Raw genomic sequence first — 20992 nt, 5'->3', positions numbered from 1 at the left:
ATAAACTCCTAGAAGGTTCAGAAACTGGACATAAACAAAAGGGGGCTATGTGCTCAAATGTGTATGTACCTAGTGACGAAGCCTCTCTCTCTAAAAGGCCAAATTCGCAAAAATTACAAGGAGAAATATACAAGTCTCCTGTCATCATAATGGGAAACACAACCACTGAAAAACCAGGCTCTCTGAATCAGTGAGAATTCAAAGGATTTGAGCAGAACAATTAATAAATTTGAACCGATATAGACTACCTTACATCCACTGAGTGGAGAATGCACATTCTTTTCAAGCATATATGGAACATTTATGAAAACTGACCACCTCTGAGGCTCAAACCCTGATATGAAAATTTATGAACACTGAAACAAGCTCAAGCTTTTCACTTAAAAATCTGAAAATATTAGGGCACCTTCGTGGCTCAGTTGGTTAGGCGTCTGACTCTTGGTTTCAGCTCAGGTCACGATCTCATGGTCTGTAAGTTCTAGCCCTGCACTGGGATCTGTGCCGACAGTGCAGAGCCTGCTTGGGGTTCTCTCTCTCCCTCTCTCTCTGCCCCTCCCTGCCTGTCTCTCTCTCTCAAAATAAACAAACTTTAAAAAATTTTGGAAAATATTTATTTTATAGCAATTCAACATTTAATATATTCCATAATACTTTGTATTTCACTTTGTTCATAATTCCGAAAAGAAAATTATGAATGCTTGGGGTGCCTGAGTGGCTCAGTCAGTTAAGCATCTGACTCTTGATCTCAGGTCAGGTCATGATCTCATGGTTTGTGAGATCAAGCCCCACCTCAGACTCTGCGCTAACATCTTAGGGCCTGCTTGGGATTCTCTCTCTCCCTCACTCTCTGCCCCTGCTCTCTCTCTCAAAATAAATAAATAAACATTTAAAAAAAGAAAGTTATGAATGCTTTCACAATGCCCGATTTACACACAGTGTCTTCCTGTTTATCTCAGCATGGTGTACAAATTAGTATCACTCTCAGCCTCTGTTCTCTCTCACGTGTAAACAGCTGGGAGCACTGCATGACACAGCGAGATCCTCTTCTAGAATGAAGGGAGACCTCCCTGAAAGTTCCCCAAGCCAAGTAGCCTACTCTAGCCTCATCAGCAGGCCACTGAGCCCCAGAATGGAATTTCTGGGAACACAGGTGCATGTCGCGAGCCAACTGTGCTGCTGGCATTTTTGGTCTCCAGTGACCCACTTCCTTTTTTCATTCTAAGGGACCGCCAGAAATTCCCACCAGCTGTCCCTATGCTCTGCACAAAGCAGATGTTCATTAAGTAATTGCTGCTGCCCCCCACGTGAATCACGGGAGTTAACCACGGCCCGAGAGGGGCTGGCCAAAATGCAAACAGCTCCCACATCATCTCAAGTCAGGGAAATAAATCATAATGGAGGATCAATTAATCAAAGACAAACTAAAATAGGAAAAGCAGTATCATAAAATAAACAGAAAAATTCACTGACCTAGACTAAATTAAGTGACCCAGTAAAATAACTTAGAAGTTCACACACTGAAATCCAATCTCAAATGGGTGCACATCGGCATGGGGGCAGAGAGGGCCTCGCAAGAAACTCCTGATAAGCCCCGATCTCCTGTGACTCTGCACCACGCTCCCTCTGAGCACAGCACAGCTGTGACACACCTGGGGACAAAGGAAAGTGGAACCTCCCCTGGAAGGTAAAAGCCCCAGCCCAGCCAGTGGAGGCAAAGGGGTCATGTACCCATTTCCCCTCTGTCCTGGGAAAATAGCAATGTCCAGTGTCCAGAGCAGGGCATGCAGTGAATTCAATTCTATTCATGATAGCAAGCGTGTCCAGACCATGTCAGGCCATCTCGCGTGAAGCTGCAGCAGAATTTTGGCGGAAAACACGTCAAAAGAGCAGCTGGGGCAGGAAAAAAAAAATGGCTCACTCTGCAATTTGTATCTTAAACTTCATGGAGCTTACCACCTAGTAGGTAGAGAAGTACAAATAATCACCAAGCAATTATTGTATAAAATAAGACAGAGTCCCTCTCTCCAAACAAAAATAATTTTATTTTTTCCCCAGTTTAGGGTTAACACATGCTTACCATATAAGTTTTTTTACATTTGGATTTTCATTTTATTTTTTTAGTTTCTTTATTTTTGAGAGAGAGAGAGACAGAGAGACAGAGGCAGAGAGAGAGAGAAAGAGAGTGCGCACAAGTGGGGAAGGGGCAGAGAGAGAGAAGGAGACTTAGAATCTGAAGCAGGCTCCAGGCTCTGAGCTGTCAGCACAGAGCCCGATGCGGGGCTCTAACCCACAAACTGTGAGATCATGACCTGAGCTGAAGCAGGATGCCCAACCGACTGAGCCACCAGGTGCCCCTACATTTGGATTTTGAAAGCATGAAGTAAGCACCATTTGAAATTCCGATTTTCTAAAGTTAATATCTTCAAACGTTTTGGTGACTACCTTCACAGAAATCTCTTTCCATAAATACATGTGTGAACGTGCATATATAATTTTATTTACGTGTGGCCTCGATATACATGTTCTTTGTTCCTGTTTTGTTCACTCAACAGTATCCCTAATGTCTTCTGTGTCAATAAACATAAGACTGCATCATTTTTAATGGCTGTTGGAGTCCATTTCACCATACGGATGTGCCATTTCTATGTAATCCCTAAGTATGTGTTACATGATGGACATTACGGTTTCCATTTTCCTACTTTTCATTCAACAAATATTTGCTGAGCACCTATTATATGCCAGGTACTGTTCTAAGTACCAGGGACACAGTGATAAATAAGATAGGCAAGGTCCCTGGCCAAATTCTACTGGGGGAGACTGACAGTATGCAAGTAAATAGCAGATAATTTGAAGGAAGGATGAGTGCTAAGAAGAAATAAAGACAAACTCTCTTAGAGAAGGACTGGGTGTCAAGAGAGTAGACTACTTTAGACGCAGTGATCCAAGAAGGCCTTTCTGCAGAATGACATTTGAACACAGACCTTGGACAGTCATGTAAAGCAGGAGTAAAGCATTCTAGAGGCAGGAGGCATGGAGTACAAAGGCCCTGGTGCAGGAAGGGGTCTGGCATATTCATGGACTCACAGGAATGACAATGTGGCTTGAGGGCAGAGAGGGACAAAATGGACTAAGCATTGAGAAAACTCAAGAGAAACCACAGTAGGAGCTAGCAAGTCAGATCCTATAGGTCATGGAGTTTGGGTCTTATTTTAAGTGTACCATGAAGTCAATGGAGAGTTTTCAGTGGGAACAAGATATGATCTGATGTACATTTTAAAAGATCACTCTGGCTACAATGTGGAGAATGGACTACTGGGAAACGACAAATGAGCAGAGAGACCAGTAGATGTTTCCTTATCCAAGGGAGAGAAGATGGTACCTTGGACAGAGCTGCTGGAAAAAGGCTAGACAAGAACACATTGTGAAGACAGAAAAAGTGAGAAAGGGAGAGGAGGGGCAACAATCAAAGAGGTTTCCGGGTCTGTGGCTTGAACACTTGGGCAGATGGGGACAAAAACATGGGAGAGGAACAGCTTTGAGCACACAGATCCCACACACATTCCATTAGATTTATATGTAACTATTTTGGTTTGGGGACAGGAGGGCTACTGCTAATTTATTTTTTTTATTTTATTTATGTATTTTTATTTTCATTTGAGAGAGAGAGAGAGAGAGCAAAGGTGGGGGGGGGGGAGAGAATCTTAAGCAGGCTCCATGCACAGCACAAAGGGCTTTATCCCACAGCTCATGACCTGAGCCAAAATCCAGTCAGAAGTTCAACCCTCTGAGCCACCCAGGTACCCCTAATTTTTTATTTTCAATTATTCATTGCTAACATATATAAATATATTTTTAATTTTTACATTTTGATCTTCTTTCTTATCTTGCTAAACTCAGTTATTAGTTCTAGGATTTTTTTTTTGTAGATTCCTTGAGATTTTCTATGTAAACAATCATGTCACCTGTGAAGAGAGCCAGTTTTATTCCTTCCTTTCCAATTTATATTCTTGTTGTCTCTTTTTCTTGCCTCACCACACTGGCTGGGACTTTTAGGAGTGGTTCCTGATCTCTGGGGGAGAACAGTTTTTTACCATGAAGCATGATGTTTGCTGTGGGCTGTTTGTAGATGCCCCACATCCAGCTGAAGAAGTTCCCTTTTAAGCATGCTGAGAGTTTTTGTCACGAGTAGATGCTGAATCTTTGTCAGATGCTTTTTCTTCACCAATTGACATGACCATGCGGTTCCCCTTCTTTAGACAGTGAACATGGTGGACTCCATTGAGTGACTTTTGAATGCTGACCCAGCCTTCCATCTCTAGGATAAACCCCAGGTGGGCACCAAACCTGGGGAGTTTTAGCAGTATCTCTTCTGCACTGCACTTTCTTCTTCTGGGACTCCAACGACAGACAGCAAAGCTTCTGGTGTTGTCCCACAAGTCACTGAGGCTCTGCTCAACTTTGTAACTCTTTCCTGTTGTTCATATTGGGTAATTTCTATTGCTTTCCTTTCAAGGTCATTGATTCTTTGTTCTTCATCTCCATTTTGTTATTGAGTCCACTCAGTTTTTAAAATTTCAACTATTGCATTTTTTTTCTTATATCTCCATTTGGTTCCTTTTTATTTCCTTTTTGGGGGGTAGTGGCTAACAGTTTCTATCTTTTTTGCATCAATACCGTTTGCCCTTATTTTGGAGAGCATTTTCATAACAGCTTCTTTAAAGGAAGTGTCTGGTTATTCCAACATATGTATTGAGATGTTCCTGGTCCTTCACATGATGATTAATTCTGGATTGTATCCTGGATATTTTGAATATGAGGTTATGAACATTTAGGTCTTGTTTAAATCCAGTGGAAAGTGTTGACATTTTTGTTTTACCAGACTCTCAACCAGGTTGGATTTAGGTGGCAAGTTTTGACCAGCCTTCCATAGGTTATAGTTTCAACGCCAGTTCCATTTTCAAAGCCTCCTCAAGTGGGTCCTCTGTGGACAGCACCCAATGTCCAGTCTAGGACTCAGTCAGTGGTCTATCCCTTGGACCACTTCTCAGAGTCTTTGGCGTTTGCTAGAATCAGATGCGTGCGTGCACAGCTCAGCGGTTAGCTGTTCATAAACAACTTTAAAGGGCTGCTTTCCTGAGCTCTTCCCTGTTTTCTCCTGGTGATTTCCAGTTCATCGGGCCTCCCCCTCTCGGACCTCTGGCTAGACAGCTGAGATCTTAGTTACTGCCTTCTCCCTCACATTTCCTGAACGGTACCCAGATCTGGGCCCCAGCAGCAGGAAGGCAGAGGAAAAAGAGCAACCGATTTCACCCCCTGCCCCCACCATCCTGGGATTACAGCTCCTCTGATCAGAGAGGAACATTTCCCTTTTTCAGTTTTAGGTGCTTGGCGACCCCACTGCTGTCACAGGCGGTACCACCACCACTATAGTGGGGCTGCCTGCCGTCTAAGGCACGAGGGAAAAGGGAGGAAAATAAAACCAACCTTTGGAATTTCCCCCTCTGTCTGAGTCTCAGAGCCCCGTCCCCACCCCAGAGCCATAACTAGAGGTCTTCTGGAATTCTCTCTGGCTGTCCTCTAACAGGCACTGCTGGGTTTGGGGCCTTGCATTGAGGACATGGGATACCAGAGGAAAAAATGAAAAATTCACTGCCAGCGTGGTAGTGCTTTTAATTCTGGTCTCTTCCCCCAATCTGCCTACTACTCTTTATATTTCAGAGTCCTCAAATAGCTGCTAAATGCACCTGTCCAGGCCTTTAGCTGCAGCCAATGAGAGAGATTCCTGTCCATGTATCTTGTACATATATCCTGGTACATACAGATGCATCCATTTCTGTAGGGAATATAGCTACGAGAGGAAGTGCCAGCTCATGAGGTATGTGTATATTCAAACTGTGCTAGATACTACATAGTCTTTTCTAAAGGGATCGCAACCAATTTACCCTTTGACCAGTGGAGACCCAGAGTTTCCACTGTCCCACATCCACACCAATACTGGAATATGGAGCTTTTCAAGTTTTGCTACTTTGGTGGATGTGCAGTGGTATCTCAAGGTAATCCTAATTTGCCTCTCCCTAGGCAGCGATGCAACCGAACACGTTTTCATAAATTTATCGGCCATTTGGATTTCCTCTTTCATGGAGTGCTTACTCAGGCCTTTTGCTTGTTTTGATACTGGGTTGTTTCTTTATTCCTGTTGATTTCTGTAGCTCTCTATTCTGGAAACACACCCTTTGTTGGCTGTTCATGTTATAAATATCTTTTTTTCACTCTGGATTGCCTTTTCATTCTCTTAATGGTGTCTTCCTGGTGAATGAGAAGTTCTTAACTTTAATACAGCAAAAGCGATCGATCTTTTCCTATAGCAGCAGACACAACTTTTGTGTCTATTTAAGAACCTTCTGTCTGTCCACTCTATCTTAAAGTGATCTCTCTTGTCTCAGCATTTGAGTGGAGTATACCTCAAGCATACAAAGTATGAAAGAGCAAGATAGCAAGGGAGAGAGTATGAGCTCTAGAGGTGGACAGATAAGAGTGGTCCTGGACAGGTTACTTTACCTTTGGGAGCATTAGTTTCTTTTATCTGTAATCAAAGATACACTATCCACCTTGCACGATGTGTATAAAGCACCTACCACAGTGTTGGCACATAGTAGGCCCTTAGTAAGCAGTGGTAGCAGTGATTATAGTCTCTGAACTCACCTCTCCCCTTGCCCACATGGCCACAACTGCCAAAGCCTCAGGGCTGCTCTGTGAAACACCAATCTGCTGCATTCAAGGACAGCTACACGGATTCAATTAACTGCCCTCGGCAGGCCAGCAAAGTCTCCCTGTTGTTCACAGGCAGCACCCACCACCAAGGCCCACTATCTCCAACTAGAAATGCAGGCTTGATGCCCGGAGATGCTCTTCTCACAAAGGAAAGTCGTCCTGGGGCTCCCATACGAACGTGATGTCAGCCAAGGTGAAGAATCAAAACGACGTCTCTTTCTGCTCACCGCCAAGCTCCACTGAGCCGGAGTGATTTGGTGTCAAAGGTGACTTGTAAGTCCATATGTGGGTCCCACATTTCGACACAGGGAAGAGAGGCAGCATGATGACATGCATGTGGGTTGGCACAAGTACACAGTAAAGTGCACACCCTGGAGGGGGTGTGTATTGGGGTACATGGGATGTGCGTGCAAACGTGCAACAGTGTATGTCCGCAGGAAGCCGGGACATTCTCCTCAGCCTAAGGTTTTGCTGGAGAGGCCTGATAATTATCTACTCCAACATACCCAGAGCTCCGGGCCTCTTAATGCCCTCTGCCCCACCCTCTAGGCTGCAATCTGTGCTCAGGAGACAGATTCCTGTTCTATGGACCTGGATGGATCTGAATGAGGAAGGAGCATCTACTGCAAATTCTTTAAGCAACTGGCAGAGTCTTCTAGATGCTACATCCCAGTTCTGAGACCACAAGTCTCCAGAAAAGCTTCGTAAGACTTTCCCACAATCCTGAGATATCCCACTGCCCTTCCCAGAGACCCCCTCCCCCACCTCACCAGGCTCCACCTCAAATGTGGCCAAGTGCTGAGTGCAGAAAGGACAGAGGGGGGAAGATTGGTACCTGCGCCTAGTGTTTGTCCAGCGGAGTCAAAGGAAAGAACCACTGAATCTGCAACACAAGAGGACAAGTTCATTTCTTTCTCCTTGCTAGAGTTAAAAAGACAAAAACAAAAAAAACAAAACAAAAAAAACAAAAAAACAAGCTCCCACTGACTCTGCCCAAACCCTCCCCCCATGAGGGAAAATCAACTGGATTGGAACTCAGCTGCATGGACAGCCTCCACAGGCCCATGCCCACCCATCCACTGGGCCAGGAGGCCCTACCGAGCCCAGCCCCTAGCCTCCCACCACTGGGAGGAACGTCTCAGGGCAGAGACAGGCCTCAAATTCTTCAGAGGCATTTCCTGCAAAATTAGGGGACAAATTTACTTTTTTTCCCCCTTCTTATAATGAAAATAAAATTAAAACAATGCAAAAGAAAACTCTTCTGCAGCTGGTTAAAGGCACTAACATTTCCCTTTGACTTCTCCCTTTCTTTTCCTACTCATATACCCAATTTGTTTATTATTTCTTCCCCAGAAGGGCTTAAAATGGCCTACAGGAATTTACAGGACACACTGGAATTTTTTAAAAAATGAAGAAGTCAAGAAAGGAAAAATATTACATAGTCCGGGGAATGTTAGTGCACAAAACGCATGCCATGAGGACCTGTGCATATGCCACAGGTGGAATCAAGAAGGCTTGAGCTCCCAAACTGCCAAAGGAAAGGAGAAAATGAACAGTCACAAGATTTAGTACCCACAGCACATTCATTCATTTGACCAGTCAGCAAATATTTATTGGGCATGACAATATGCTATGACTTTGAGATACAGCCACAAACAAAAGGGCATGGTCTCTACCCTCACAGGTCTCCCTAACATCAGTCTAAGAGACAAAAAAAAAAAAGTTACCAAACAACAAATCACCCAACTAAAAATTGTCTGAGTGAAACAGAGTGCTTTGAATATCTCTATTAAGAATCAGACCGAGGGACACCTGGGTGGCTCAGTCAGTTAAGCGTCTGACTTCAGCTCAGGCCATGATCTCACAGTTTGTGAGTTCGAGCCCCGCATCGGGCTCCGACAGCTCAGAGCCTGGAGACTGCTTCGGATTCTGTGTCTCCCTCTCTCTCTGCCCCTCCCCTGCTCGCACTGTATCTCTCTCTCAAAAAATAAATGAACATTAAAAGAAATGAAAAAAAAAAAAAAAAAAAGAATCAGACCGAGTTTGGAAGGGGACGGGGGGCTGGTTAGGGAAGGCTTCCCTGAAGAAGTGACACCTGGACTAATAGCTGAGGGATAAGTGAGGGTTAAACCCCACAAACCCCTGGAATGAGGCATTCCAGGTAGAGAGAATACCTGTGTGGAGACCTGAAGCGTGATGCAGCAGGGTGCTTCGGGGCGACTGAAGACCAAAATATAAAAGCAAATATGAAACAGTCAGCAGGAAGAAATTTCTCCTGTGGGTCCTAATAATAAAAGGGGATCCTATATGACGTTGAAGACTGTAACTTCTACAACATTTCTATAATACATAAGCGTGACTCTTGTATGGCTATTTCTTACAACGCGAGCTCATACAAAATGATGGAATAAAGCCAATGCATAATTCAATAAAAGCTATTACAAGGAACACTGAGATAAGGCCCAAGATAACCCCAGAAACCCCAGACTCAAAAGGGATCATATTCAAAAGGCTCACTCACCACCAAGGAAAGCCAGCTAGATGTATATAGGACCAGGGTCTATAGCCACACCCCCACCCCAGCCATATCCTCTGACCTCAGGCTGAGGTCATTTTCTCTTAACTGCACAAGGAAACCCAACACATGATAAATCATTATCATAACTGTACATAACATCTGTCCCCACTGCTGGACTATCAGCTCCACGAGGGCAGACACTATACCTGCTTTATTCCCTGGCACATTACCAGCAGAACACCGGGAAGTAACCATCTGCTGAAGGGCCCGACCGTGGCTCAGTCGGTTGAGCGTCTTACTCTTAATTTCAGGTCGGGTCATGATCCCACACTTGTGGGATTGAGCCCCGCATCGGGCTCCACGCTGAGCATGGAGCCTGCTTGGGACTCACTCTCTCTCTCTCTCTCTCTCTCTCTCACTCTCTTTCTCTCTCTCTCTCTCTCTCTCTCTCTCTCTCTCTCTCCCTCTGCCCCTCTCCCCTGCTTGCATGCACTCTCTCTCTCTCTAATAAAACAAAAATTTACCCATTTGCTGAATAACAGTGCCTAGAGAAGTAAATGGATCACAGATGCTTCATAAATATCATGTCTTAAAACCAAATGTTTACAAAGAACAAGGTGGCAGAGAGCCGACAGATATGGTTTCTGATAAGGGTCCAGAGGCAGACATTCTGTGCTTCCAATTAAGGGCAGATCCACATGCCGTGAAACCTACCAAGTAGAAGGTAGGGTTGAAGTTTTCTCACAAAGATGCAGAAGCACAATTAGGACACCTGGCTGATCAAATAGGTGACTGTCCTATCTCGTATGAGATCAAATCAATGTCTCACTCTACAACCTCTTCTTCTTTATCAACATTTCACACATCTGTCTTCTCTCAGTGCTACTGCTCTTCTAGAAGAGAGCCCCTTATTTTTTGTCTCTCTTTTTTAAAGAAGCTTTACTGAGGTATAATTTACATACTATAAAATTCACTCATTTTAAATGTACAATTCAGTGGTTTTTAGAAAATTGCAGAGCTATGTAACCATCACCACACGCAATTTTGACATTTCCATCATTCCAAAAAGATCCCTCATGTCCATTTACAGTCCTGCCCTGCTCTCACCTCCAGCCCCAGGCAACCACTGATTTACTTTCTGTCTCTGTAAATTCCCCTTTCTGGATATCTATCTATCTGCTTTTGTTAGAACTGTTCCATAGCCCCTAACCATACCCCTGCCTCTGATGTGGCCTAATTCCATCATCCTTTATAGTGCTGATGATCTTTCTTTCTTTCTTTCTTTCTTTCTTTCTTTCTTTCTTTCTATTTATTTATAGACAGACAGACAGACAGACAGACTGCAAGAGGAGAAGAGAGGGAGAGAGAATCCCAAGCAGGTTCTGAGCCATGAGCCCAGAGCCCAAAGTGGGGCTTGAACCCACAAACTGCAAGACCATGACCCAAGCCAAGACAAAGAACCAGATGCCCAACTGACTGAGCCACCCAGGTGCCCCTATATCCCTGATGACCTTTCTAAACAGTATGCCTCACTGTGGCTTTGCTCTTAATTAAAATCCTTCAGAGACCAAAAACCATAAAATACCAAAGAGGTGAAAAATCTATACACTGAAAACCAAAGAAAGCTTATGAAAGAAATTGAAGAAGACACAAAAAAATAGAAAAAGATTCCATGCTCCTGGATAGGAAGAATAAATATTGTTTAAGTGTCGATACTACCCAAAGCAATCTACATATTCAGTGCAATCCCTATCAAAATTATAGCAGCATTCTTCACAGAGCTAGAACAAACAATCCTAAAATTTGTATGGAACCAGAAAAGACCCCAAATAGCCAAAGCAATCTTGAAAAAGAAAACCAAAGCAGGAGGCATCATAATCCTGGACTTCAAGCTATACTACAAAGCTGTAATCATCAAGACAGTATGGTACTGGCATAAGAACAGACACTCAGATCAATGGAACAGAATAGAGAACCCAGAAATGGATCCACAAACGTATGGCCAACTAATCTTTGACAAAGCAGGAAAGAATATCCAGTGGAATAAAGACAGTCTCTTCAGCAAGTGGTGCTGGGAAAACTGGACAGCGACATGCAGAAGAACGAACCTGGACCACTTTCTTACCCCATACACTAAAATAAACTCAAAATGGATGAAAGACCTAAATATAAGACAGGAAGCCATCAAAATCCTCGAGGAGAAAGCAGGCAAAAACCTCTTTGATCTTGGCCGCAGCAACTTCTTATTCAATACGTCTCCAGAGGCAAGGGAAACAAAAGCAAAAATGAACTACTGGGACCTCATCAAGATAAAAAAGCTTCTGCATATCAAAGAAACAATCAGCAAAACTAAAAGGCAACCGACAGAATGGGAGAAGATATTTGCAAATGACATATCAGATAAAGGGTTAGTACCCAAAATTTATAAAGAACTTCTCAAACTCAACGCCCAAAAAGCAAATAATCCAGTGAAGAAATGGGCAAAAGACATGAATAGACACTTCTCCAAAGAAGACATCCAGATGGCCAACCGACACATGAAAAGATACTCAACATCACTCACCATCAGGGAAATACAAATCAAAACCACCATGAGATACCACCTTACACCTGTCAGAATGGCTAACATTAACAACTCAGAAATCAACAGATGTTGGCGAGGATGTGGAGAAAGAGGATCTCTTTTGCACTGCTGGTGGGAATGCAAACAGGTGCAGCCACTCTGGAAACAGTATGGAGGTTCCTCAAAAAACTAAAAATAGAACTACCCTATGACCCAGCAATTGCACTACTAGGTATTTATCCAAAGGATACAGGCGTGCTGTTTCAAAGGGATACATGCACCCCCATGTTTATAGCAGCACTATCAACAATAGCCAAAGTATGGAAAGAGCCCAAATGTCCATTGATGGATGAATGGATAAAGAAGATGTGGTATATATATATACAATGGAGTAATACTCAGCAGTCAAAAAGAATGAAATCTTGCCATTTGCAACTACGTGGATGGAACTGGAGGGTATTATGCTAAGTGAAATTAGTCAGAGAAAGACAAATATCATATGGCTTCTCTCATATGAGGTCTTTAAGAGACAAAACAGATGAACATAAGGGAAGGGAAACAAAGTAATATAAAAACAGGAAGGGGGTTAAAACAGAAGAGACTCATGAATATGGAGAACAAACAGAGGGTTACTGGAGGGGGTGTGGGAGGGGGGATGGGCTAAATGAGTAAAGGGCATTAAGGAATCTACTCCTGAAATCATTGTTGCACTATATGCTAATTTGGATGTAAATTAAAAAAATAAAATTAAAAAAAAAAGAAAAGACAAAAAAACAAAATCCAAAAAAAAAAAAAAATCCTTCAGAGGGTTCGCACGGCCTGGAAGATAAAGTCCAAGCTCTGACATTCCTTCATTTTCTCTCATTTGCCATTTTTAATATATCTTATGTTCCAGATATGGCAAACTACCTCCATTTCCCCAGAGGCATACACCGTCTTTTCTTCACACATCAGACACACATCAGACAGACTTCACACACCTGTTTGCATGCAAAAACCTCCAACTTTTTCATTAAGATCCAACTCAGTCATCCCCACTTCTTGACACCTTCTCTGGTCAGTTCTGCTCATCCTCTCCTTTAGGCCAAGACTGTACTGTTATTGTCATTTATTGTAATCCCTGGTTACCTCTCTTTTTCTCTTCTTTTTTTTTTCTTTTTCTCTTATTAAACATTTCAAGTTCCCTGAGGACAAGGAATATTTATTCATTTTGAGGCTGTGATGCCTAGCTCAGTAACTGACACACAGAAAGTGGTCAAGATGCTTCTTAAACAAAGGAATAAACCGGTAAATGTCCTTGCTTGCTTCCAAAGGTGATGTTATCTAAGTGGTATTTCACAAGCTGGGAGGACAGGGCAGCGGGGAGGGAATCCATTCTGCATACAGATTCTCATTCGACTCAAGTCGACCTAACTGTCCCTGGACAGTGAAGCTTTGGGGGTTCAAGTGTGGCCTCCTCCCAGGAAGATAAAAACATGTGCACAAATCAGAATAAGAAAAGTGGCAGGGAGCTTCCTAGGTTAGAGGCTGCAGTCACCTGGAGAAGATTAGGCCCAGCTTCCTGAGGCGCTGACTGCCTGCATGACCAACAATAAAAACAGCATCTGAAATTTTTATTGCAGTTGACAAGTACTTTTCCAATTGCAATTTACCTTCTTTGTACTCACAAGCAGACTTGAAATAATCTCTTTTAAACTTTTCGATCTAAACAAAGACAAAGGGCTTAGAAGTTAAGTAAAAGATGATAACTTAACTAAGCCTTAAAAGAAACGAGACAAAATGTTAACAGTGGCTGCCTCTGGGTGAAAGAATTACAGGTGATAGTTTTTCTCTGCGCTTTTGCAAAATTTCTACAGTGAACATGTATTCCTTATATCATCAGAATAAAAAAAAAAAAAAACTAAAAAAAAAAAAAGAACTCTACTCCAGCTGTAGGATTTTAACCTCTAATTCACTGGTACCAAAGCAAAATGATGGAAAGCTCCTGACTGCCTTCATTTTTCTGTGCATGCCCAAAAGCTGTTCAGCTCTTCCCTGTAGGTACTGAGGTCATCCTTGTATTTCATGCCATTTAAATATTATCTCCGTGACATCAATTCCTAGCTCAACTACAACAATTCCTAAATAGACTGGACTCTTTTTTTCTTCCCTCTCCCCTCACCCACAAATAGTATCAAATGCCTATTATGTGCCAGGCCCAGTGCTAGATACTAGAGACAGGGAGCCGAGTAAGAGACAGTCTCTGCCTTGCAGCCAAGAAAGACAGGCAAGTTCACTGGAACCTAAAATAAAAATAAAGTATGATCAGGGTATGCAAAGAGTAAGCAGTGAGCAGAGGAGAGACTCCCTGGAAAGAAATAGTCAGAGTGTCGGTGGAATGCTCCCAAGACCACGTGTCCGTACCGTGGAAGGTGCAAGTAACAGGGCAGAAATTGCAGGAGGAAGTTAGTGACATATTCATGTTTTGTGTGAGTTTTCATGGATTTTGCTTTGAACGTGAAAGGCACTGACTTGAGAATGTTTGGTCATTTGTTGTTTGCATTTATTCTAAGGGATGGAAGATCACTTCAGACATAAACTACACTGTGGCAGCTAAAGGGGAAAACTCGGTATTCAACAAATCAAGAAGTTTCTTTTGTAAGACGCAGAGCAAGAATATCCAGACTGCTCCCTCTCAGGCTAACAAATATGTCATTTTTATTTCAAGCAGCCCAGGCTCCAGCTGTTCCTGGCTCCCAGGCCAGAGGCAGCCATGTGGTGCACTATACAAGTGAGCAAATAGAATTCCAGACCCAGGTACAACAGAGCATTGCTGTGTATGACTTTGTTCAATGAGGAAACCTAGAATTTACTGGAAATCTTTTATTGTAGTCAGATGTTTCCTGTGTCTGGTTTCTGAAGTGGATAAAAGGAGTATGAAGAAGAGTGGAGCTCAGTCTTTCTAGCACTGGAGGGGCTTCCAAAGCTCAAATGATGTGAACAAGCTATATATTCAGGTAGTACCTGGCACAGTACAGATTCAACATGTATCTTCTGCTATCTACCACGTGTAAGCGCTAGAGATCCACGAATGAGTAATTAAAAAAAAAAAAATGTCCCCTCAAACAGCTTGCAAGCAGGTAAAATAAAAACATACAAAGCTGGGGCACCTGGGTGGCTCAGTCGGTTGGGCGTCCAACTTCACAGGTCATGATCTCGCAGTCATGAGTTCAAGCACGACATCGGGCTCTGTGCTGACAGCTCAGAGCCTGGAGCCTGCTTCAGATTCTGTGTCTTCCTCTCTCTCTCTGCTTCTCCCCCACTTGCACTCTGTCTCTCTCTGTCTCTCAAAAATGAATAAATGTTAAAAAAAATTTTTTAACACATACAAAGCTAAGCATTTGATACTTATCAATATCGTACTATACACCTGATATTTGCTAAGAGGGTAGATCTTAAATGTTCTCACCACAGGCACACCCACACAAAGGTAACTAGGTGAGCCAACAGACGTGCCAACTTGCCTTCTTTCACAAATACATATATATATATCAAACCATCACATCATACACCCTGACCTCACACAATGTTATTTGTCAATTAGCTCTTAATAAAGTTGGGGATAAAAAGCTAAGTATAATACACCAGGATAGAAATAAGAGTAACGAAGGAAATAACTCACTGTTTCTTAATTTAACAGATATTTATTAAATAACTACTACACATCAGACTTAGGGATACAACGGTAAGCCAAGAACAAGAATGTTCCTATTCTCGAAGACTTTTATGTTTTAGGCAGGGAGCCCGGAAAAAACAGGAGTAAACGATCGAACAAACCAACTTCTGACAGTGAGTAAGTGGTATGAGGAACAGTCAGGGATGTGACAGTGACCGAGACTGAAGTACAGGCACTGCCAGAGGAAGTGTTTTGGGAAGGCTTCTCTAAGGAGGTGACACAGGGGCCGAGACCTGAAGACAGGAGCCAGCCAAGACAAGATGAAGGGATAAAAGAGCTCCAGGCCAAAGGAGAAGGAAGTACAGCAATCTTAGTACATTTAAGGAACAGGGAGAAGGCAGTTGTTGGAACGCAGACCATGGAAAATAAAAGGAGGTGGGCAATGAGGTCAGAGAGGAAGACGGGAACTAGATCCTTGGGAGGCCCTGTGTAGGAGGCCATAGAAAAAGTCTGCATTGTGTTATAATAGCTTAAACCCGGGGAGTAACATAATCTGATTTATTTTTTAAATATAAACTTTGCTATGTGGGAATGAAATTGACTATTCTGGCAAGGGAATGAAAGACAGCTTAGGGCAGAGAGACTGAAGGCAGGGAGATCGGTAATGTGGAGAACGCTCATTCCAGAGAGGACACGGCAGCCTGAACCAAGGCAGGGGCAACAGGAAGAGAAAAAAGGACGGATGCTAAATATTGAACAAAAGGAAAACTTTACGGGATGAGTGACTGGTGGGACAAGAGTGAGAGATGAGGAAGGAGGTGGATTATATCTACATTTGGGGCTTGGGGCAAACAGATGGTGACTGCTGCCTGATTGCGAATGGCCTTCATCTAAACTGCACAACCCTGCCCCTCCTCTGGCCACTGACGGCTGGACCACCGTGGGTACCTGACCCAGGGGCAGCCAATCCAAAGACCAATCATCATCCATCTATGAGGCAGATGGGAGTCTGCCTTTGGGAGACTTGAACTGGGAAGTACAGAGAGTTGGGGAGACACAAGCAGACAAAGAAGAGCAAAGACTGGGAGGCCATGGGCCAGACCTGATGCTGGGCCCTGGGGCCCACGCTGGTGGCAGAGATCAGAGTGAAAGCCACAGACCAGCCATTGAGGGCAAAAAGATGCCTTAAAGAGCGGTCTTAAATCCAGAATGTTCTTCCAGTGCCCTCTCTGTGGCATTTGTGCCATGGATCACCTTTCCACTAGACCTTTAGAGTTCAGCTTTTCCTCAGTTCCTTTGAAGCTTACCTTATAATCCTATAATTGAGATTCTCCTTTCCATATCTGTTGCTATCACAGAGCCATCTATAGTATGAGTGGGCTCACTTCCTCTAACTTCCAGTCCTCACCCTTTAATACCCTGGGGCACTCTCTCTCTCTCTCTCTCTCTTTTTTTTTTTGGCCTTCCTGATGACGGGGTGTAATGTGTGGATCTGACAGCAGGCTGGACCTGCTCCAAGCACAACTTACCCCACAGGGTCTGACTCTCAGAAGTAAAAGGCCCCACTCGGACCTTAGGTCTAAGCTGTGTTCTCCAATCTAGCTTTACGGAAGAGCCTCAACTTTAGGGCTTTATTGGTCTATCAGCGGCACTAAAACTTTAATGGCCACACGGCTCTTTCTTGTAGATTCTCCATTGCCTAGATCCTGGGGGGAGGGCTCTAACCCCCTAGTCTTAGTCCCTCAATTTCTCCCTGATCCCAAACGAGACCTGAGTAAATGAGATTCCTGAAGATACAGAGAAAGAGGTCAGAAGACAGAATATAAAACACAATCATTAATGTGGTTTATGGAAGAGAAATCAGTGAAATAATTAAAGAGACAGGAGTAGCGGGACAGGGCGAGCCAGAGGAGGTGACAACCAGTTACAAGAAGGAATGCTGAAATGTGGCAAAGAGGTGGAAGAAAGGAGTAGATGAAAAGATACAGCAGAATTGTCCCCTGGGAAGACATCTGCAACCTTGGTGGGAACAATTTCGGTACAATGATCAGAATGCAGATGCGGCTGTGAGTAAGTAGAGGCTGTTGATACAGTAGACTTATTTCAGGGAGTTTCTCCTTAGATTTATTTCATTAATTTATCAAACATATTTGAGTCCTTCCTAAGCTCAAAAGACAGCAGGAAGGGACGCCTGGATGGCTTAGACAGTTAAACTTCTGACTTCAGCTCAGGTCATGATCTCACGGTTTCATGAGTTTGATCCCCACATCGGGCTCCACACTGACAGGGCAGAGCCTGCTTGGGCGTTTCTCTCTCTCTCTCTCAAAATAAATAAATAAACTTTAAAAAAAAAAAAAAAAAAGGCTGCAGGAAAAGATCCTGCCCCTGACATGGAAGTGTTTACAAACTATCAGGAGGAGAATATAGAGAACTTGCTGTAGGAGTTCAGATGCAAAAGGCAGAGTTTTTGCTGGGAGAACCTGGTAAGATCGTGGAGGAGATGGTGTTTAAGCTTGCATTAGATGACCTTATAGGTCACCTTATAGGCTATGCTGGTAGAGTGCGAACAGCTTAGGAGAAGCACTGAAGCATTGAAAGTAAGGGGTGTGTGGTTTCAGGAAGCTAAAATCAGGCCTAATTAATATATTAGGGTTTCTTTCAGGAGGTAAAAATGCATGTGACTGAAAGGGAACTCGTCAATACAATCTGTTTAAACTTTCAAAAAAAGGCTTTGACACATCAAAGACTATTTTTAAAAAGTGAGTCACCATGAAATTGAGGAAGAAACTGCTATATCATCCAGGAAACAAAAGGTGCTTGGCTGAGGATCTAGGGCAGGACACCCCCTGGGGCATCAGCACCCACAGGGAGACCAGAAAGTCTGGCAGTAGCTGGAATTCTACTCACTGCCTTTAGGAGGGTAGGGGATGGGAAGCTGGACATCTGTGTGTGCAACAGAAGAAGCTGGAATGAGAACACAACTAGGCATGTGCTGCAACTGAGTGAGATGGAGGATGAGGTCTGGAACTTCAGGGGCATGGGAAAGCTTTAGTCCTGGTGCCCTGCAAACTCAAGGACTGGATGTGGTACAGAGACTACAGTTTGCTGCACTGATTTACAGTACCCACATCCCTCCACTCCCTTCCAAACCCCTCAAAGTGACATAAAACATTGTTTGTTGTAAAACAAAAGTACACACAGGGGCACCTGGGTGGCTCCGTCGATTAAGCGTCCAACTTTGGTTCCGGTCATGATCTCGTGCTTCATGGGTTCGAGCCCCGCATCAGGCTCTGTGCTGACAACTCGCAGCCTGGAGCCTGCTTCAGATTCTGTGTCTTCGCTTTCTCTGCCCTCCCCCGCTTGCTCTCTCTCTGTCTCTCTCTCAAAGACAAATCAACATTTAAAAATTAAAAAAAAAAAAGCAGACATACACAAAGACAAAGAAAACAGAAGAAGAGACACCAGCAATAAAGGTTTTGAAGCTGGAAAGCAGGTAAACAGACAGAACTAACTCAGCAAACCCCAAAAAGCTGAATCCTATACTAGTAGTGGGGAAAGCTGGCATATAACCTGAAATACCCCACAGAACTCCCCAAAGGCTCAGTTGCTGAGGGCACTGGGTACCACAGGAAGTGGGAGAGAAAACAATACTAAAAACAAGACACCACACTCTTAAGTATGGGCTGAGATCATGAGACATTAGGAGAAAGTATCCAATGTAAACACAGAGACCAAAACAATTGAAAAATAAACACAGTGTGGAAAAACAGAAAATGTACACGGAGATGAAAACTTAGGGGGAAAAATCATTAAAATCCTCAGAGAGAAAACATTTTATTTATAAAACAAATAAATGATGTCAATTATTCAAAAAGGTACAGTTAGTGAATAAAAAGAAAATTCTTGAAAAGAAAACTCTTGAAAATTAAAAACAGGATAGCAGAAATAAGAAGGATTGAAAAATAAGTTGAGGAAATCTCTCAGAATGTAGAGCAAATGACAGAGATGGAAAACAGGAGAGAAAAGTTGGGTTTGCCTTTTTTTTTAATTAGAAGACCAGTCTATGAGACATGACATCTGAATACAGGAGTTCTAGGAAGAGAAAATAAGAGAAAAAAAAATGGAAGGGGAAAATATTGAAGGAAATAATTCAATAAAACACCTCCATAATTAGAGGGGTTGTTTTGTTTTGTTTTAGTGTAAGGGACCTCTGAGTGCATAGCACAGTATGAAAATAACCCTCCACACCAAGGTACAGCATCATGAAACTTCAGAACACTCAAATTTCCAGAAAGAACAATAGGTTTTATACAAATAAAAAATCAGAATGGCATAAGATGCCTCAACAGGAACACTGAAAACCTAATTGTAGTGGGGCAACATCATTAAAACACTGAGGGAAAATAGTTTCTAACCAAGAATTCTATGCCCAGCCATACTATCAATAAAGTATGAGACACACACTTTCAAACAGACAAGGTCTCAAAAATTTATTTCTTATGCATCCTTTCTTGGGAAATTATTAGAAGATGTGTCCCATTAGATAAAGAAGAACATGAAAAAAAATGGGATCCATGAAACAAGATACACCAAAAGAAGATGATGGTAGAGGCTGACTCCAAGATCATAGCTCGGCAGCAGCGATAAACAGCAAACAGTCCAAAACACAGCCCATCAAAGCCTCCAAGAGAGATTTATTCAACAAAGTGGAACTGATACACTACCTAATGTGTTTGAACATATGGAGAACAGATTCATACAGCTAAGGAACAGTTTAGGACTGAAGTAAAGATAAATACACAGAAAACTAAGCAAAACAAAAGGCAAGACTGTTAATGGACTTTAGAGCAAACAAAATGTGCAGCAAAAAACCAGTAATCTTGTTATCTATGAATAGCATTTTCATGGTCAGAATATGTGGATTGAACGCTGTTCTAACTATATTAGGAGAATGGGACGATGGACTTCATATCTGGTGTGGAGAAACAGTGAGTGTGATAGAGTACTAAATCTTCATCTTCCATTGTGGAAAGCCAATAGATAATACCCTAAGTAGAGATATCAAGAACTGGCAATATAAGTGTGTTACTCTCAGGTTTGGAGGTAAATACCAAACAGATTAGTTGGAAGAATTGAAATTGGATGCTTCCTGGATAAGAAATCTAGTAGTGGCGGAAATGAGGGAGTGCTTTCTTTCTGGTTCATGTGTGTTGGTAACCAGTCTTGTAGAATTGTCTTTTTGAACTATGCACAGGTATAACTTCAATAAGAACAAACACTAAATTAGCTTGCACAAGATTACAGGACTACTGAGGCTGGCCTGGGGCTTCAAATCTAGTTGATCTAGTTCTCTAACCCATTTGTCATAGATCTACCAATAGGGCCAATGAAGACTCTATTAGAAACCTAGATGACTCATATTTTACCATATCCTACTTAATGCCTGACTAGATACTACTTTATGTTATTTTGTGATTATTTATCT

At 42.7% G+C, this 20992-nt stretch overlaps 1 protein-coding gene across 2 annotated transcripts in view; it reads right to left on the bottom strand.

The window, feature by feature from the left end:
• Positions 1–20992, bottom strand: part of ST3GAL3 (ST3 beta-galactoside alpha-2,3-sialyltransferase 3) — a 199710-nt gene that overhangs the window by 109071 nt on the left and 69647 nt on the right. For both annotated transcript variants that reach the window (XM_042996880.1, XM_042996879.1), the window contains exon 3: positions 7607–7654. In XM_042996880.1, the coding sequence (XP_042852814.1) occupies positions 7607–7654 (48 nt within the window). The remainder of the gene's footprint in view (positions 1–7606; positions 7655–20992) is intronic.

This window comes from Panthera tigris, chromosome C1 (assembly GCF_018350195.1).
Source record: "Panthera tigris isolate Pti1 chromosome C1, P.tigris_Pti1_mat1.1, whole genome shotgun sequence".
Classification (NCBI taxonomy): domain Eukaryota; kingdom Metazoa; phylum Chordata; class Mammalia; order Carnivora; family Felidae; genus Panthera; species Panthera tigris.
This window is presented reverse-complemented; position numbering and strand designations above follow the sequence as displayed.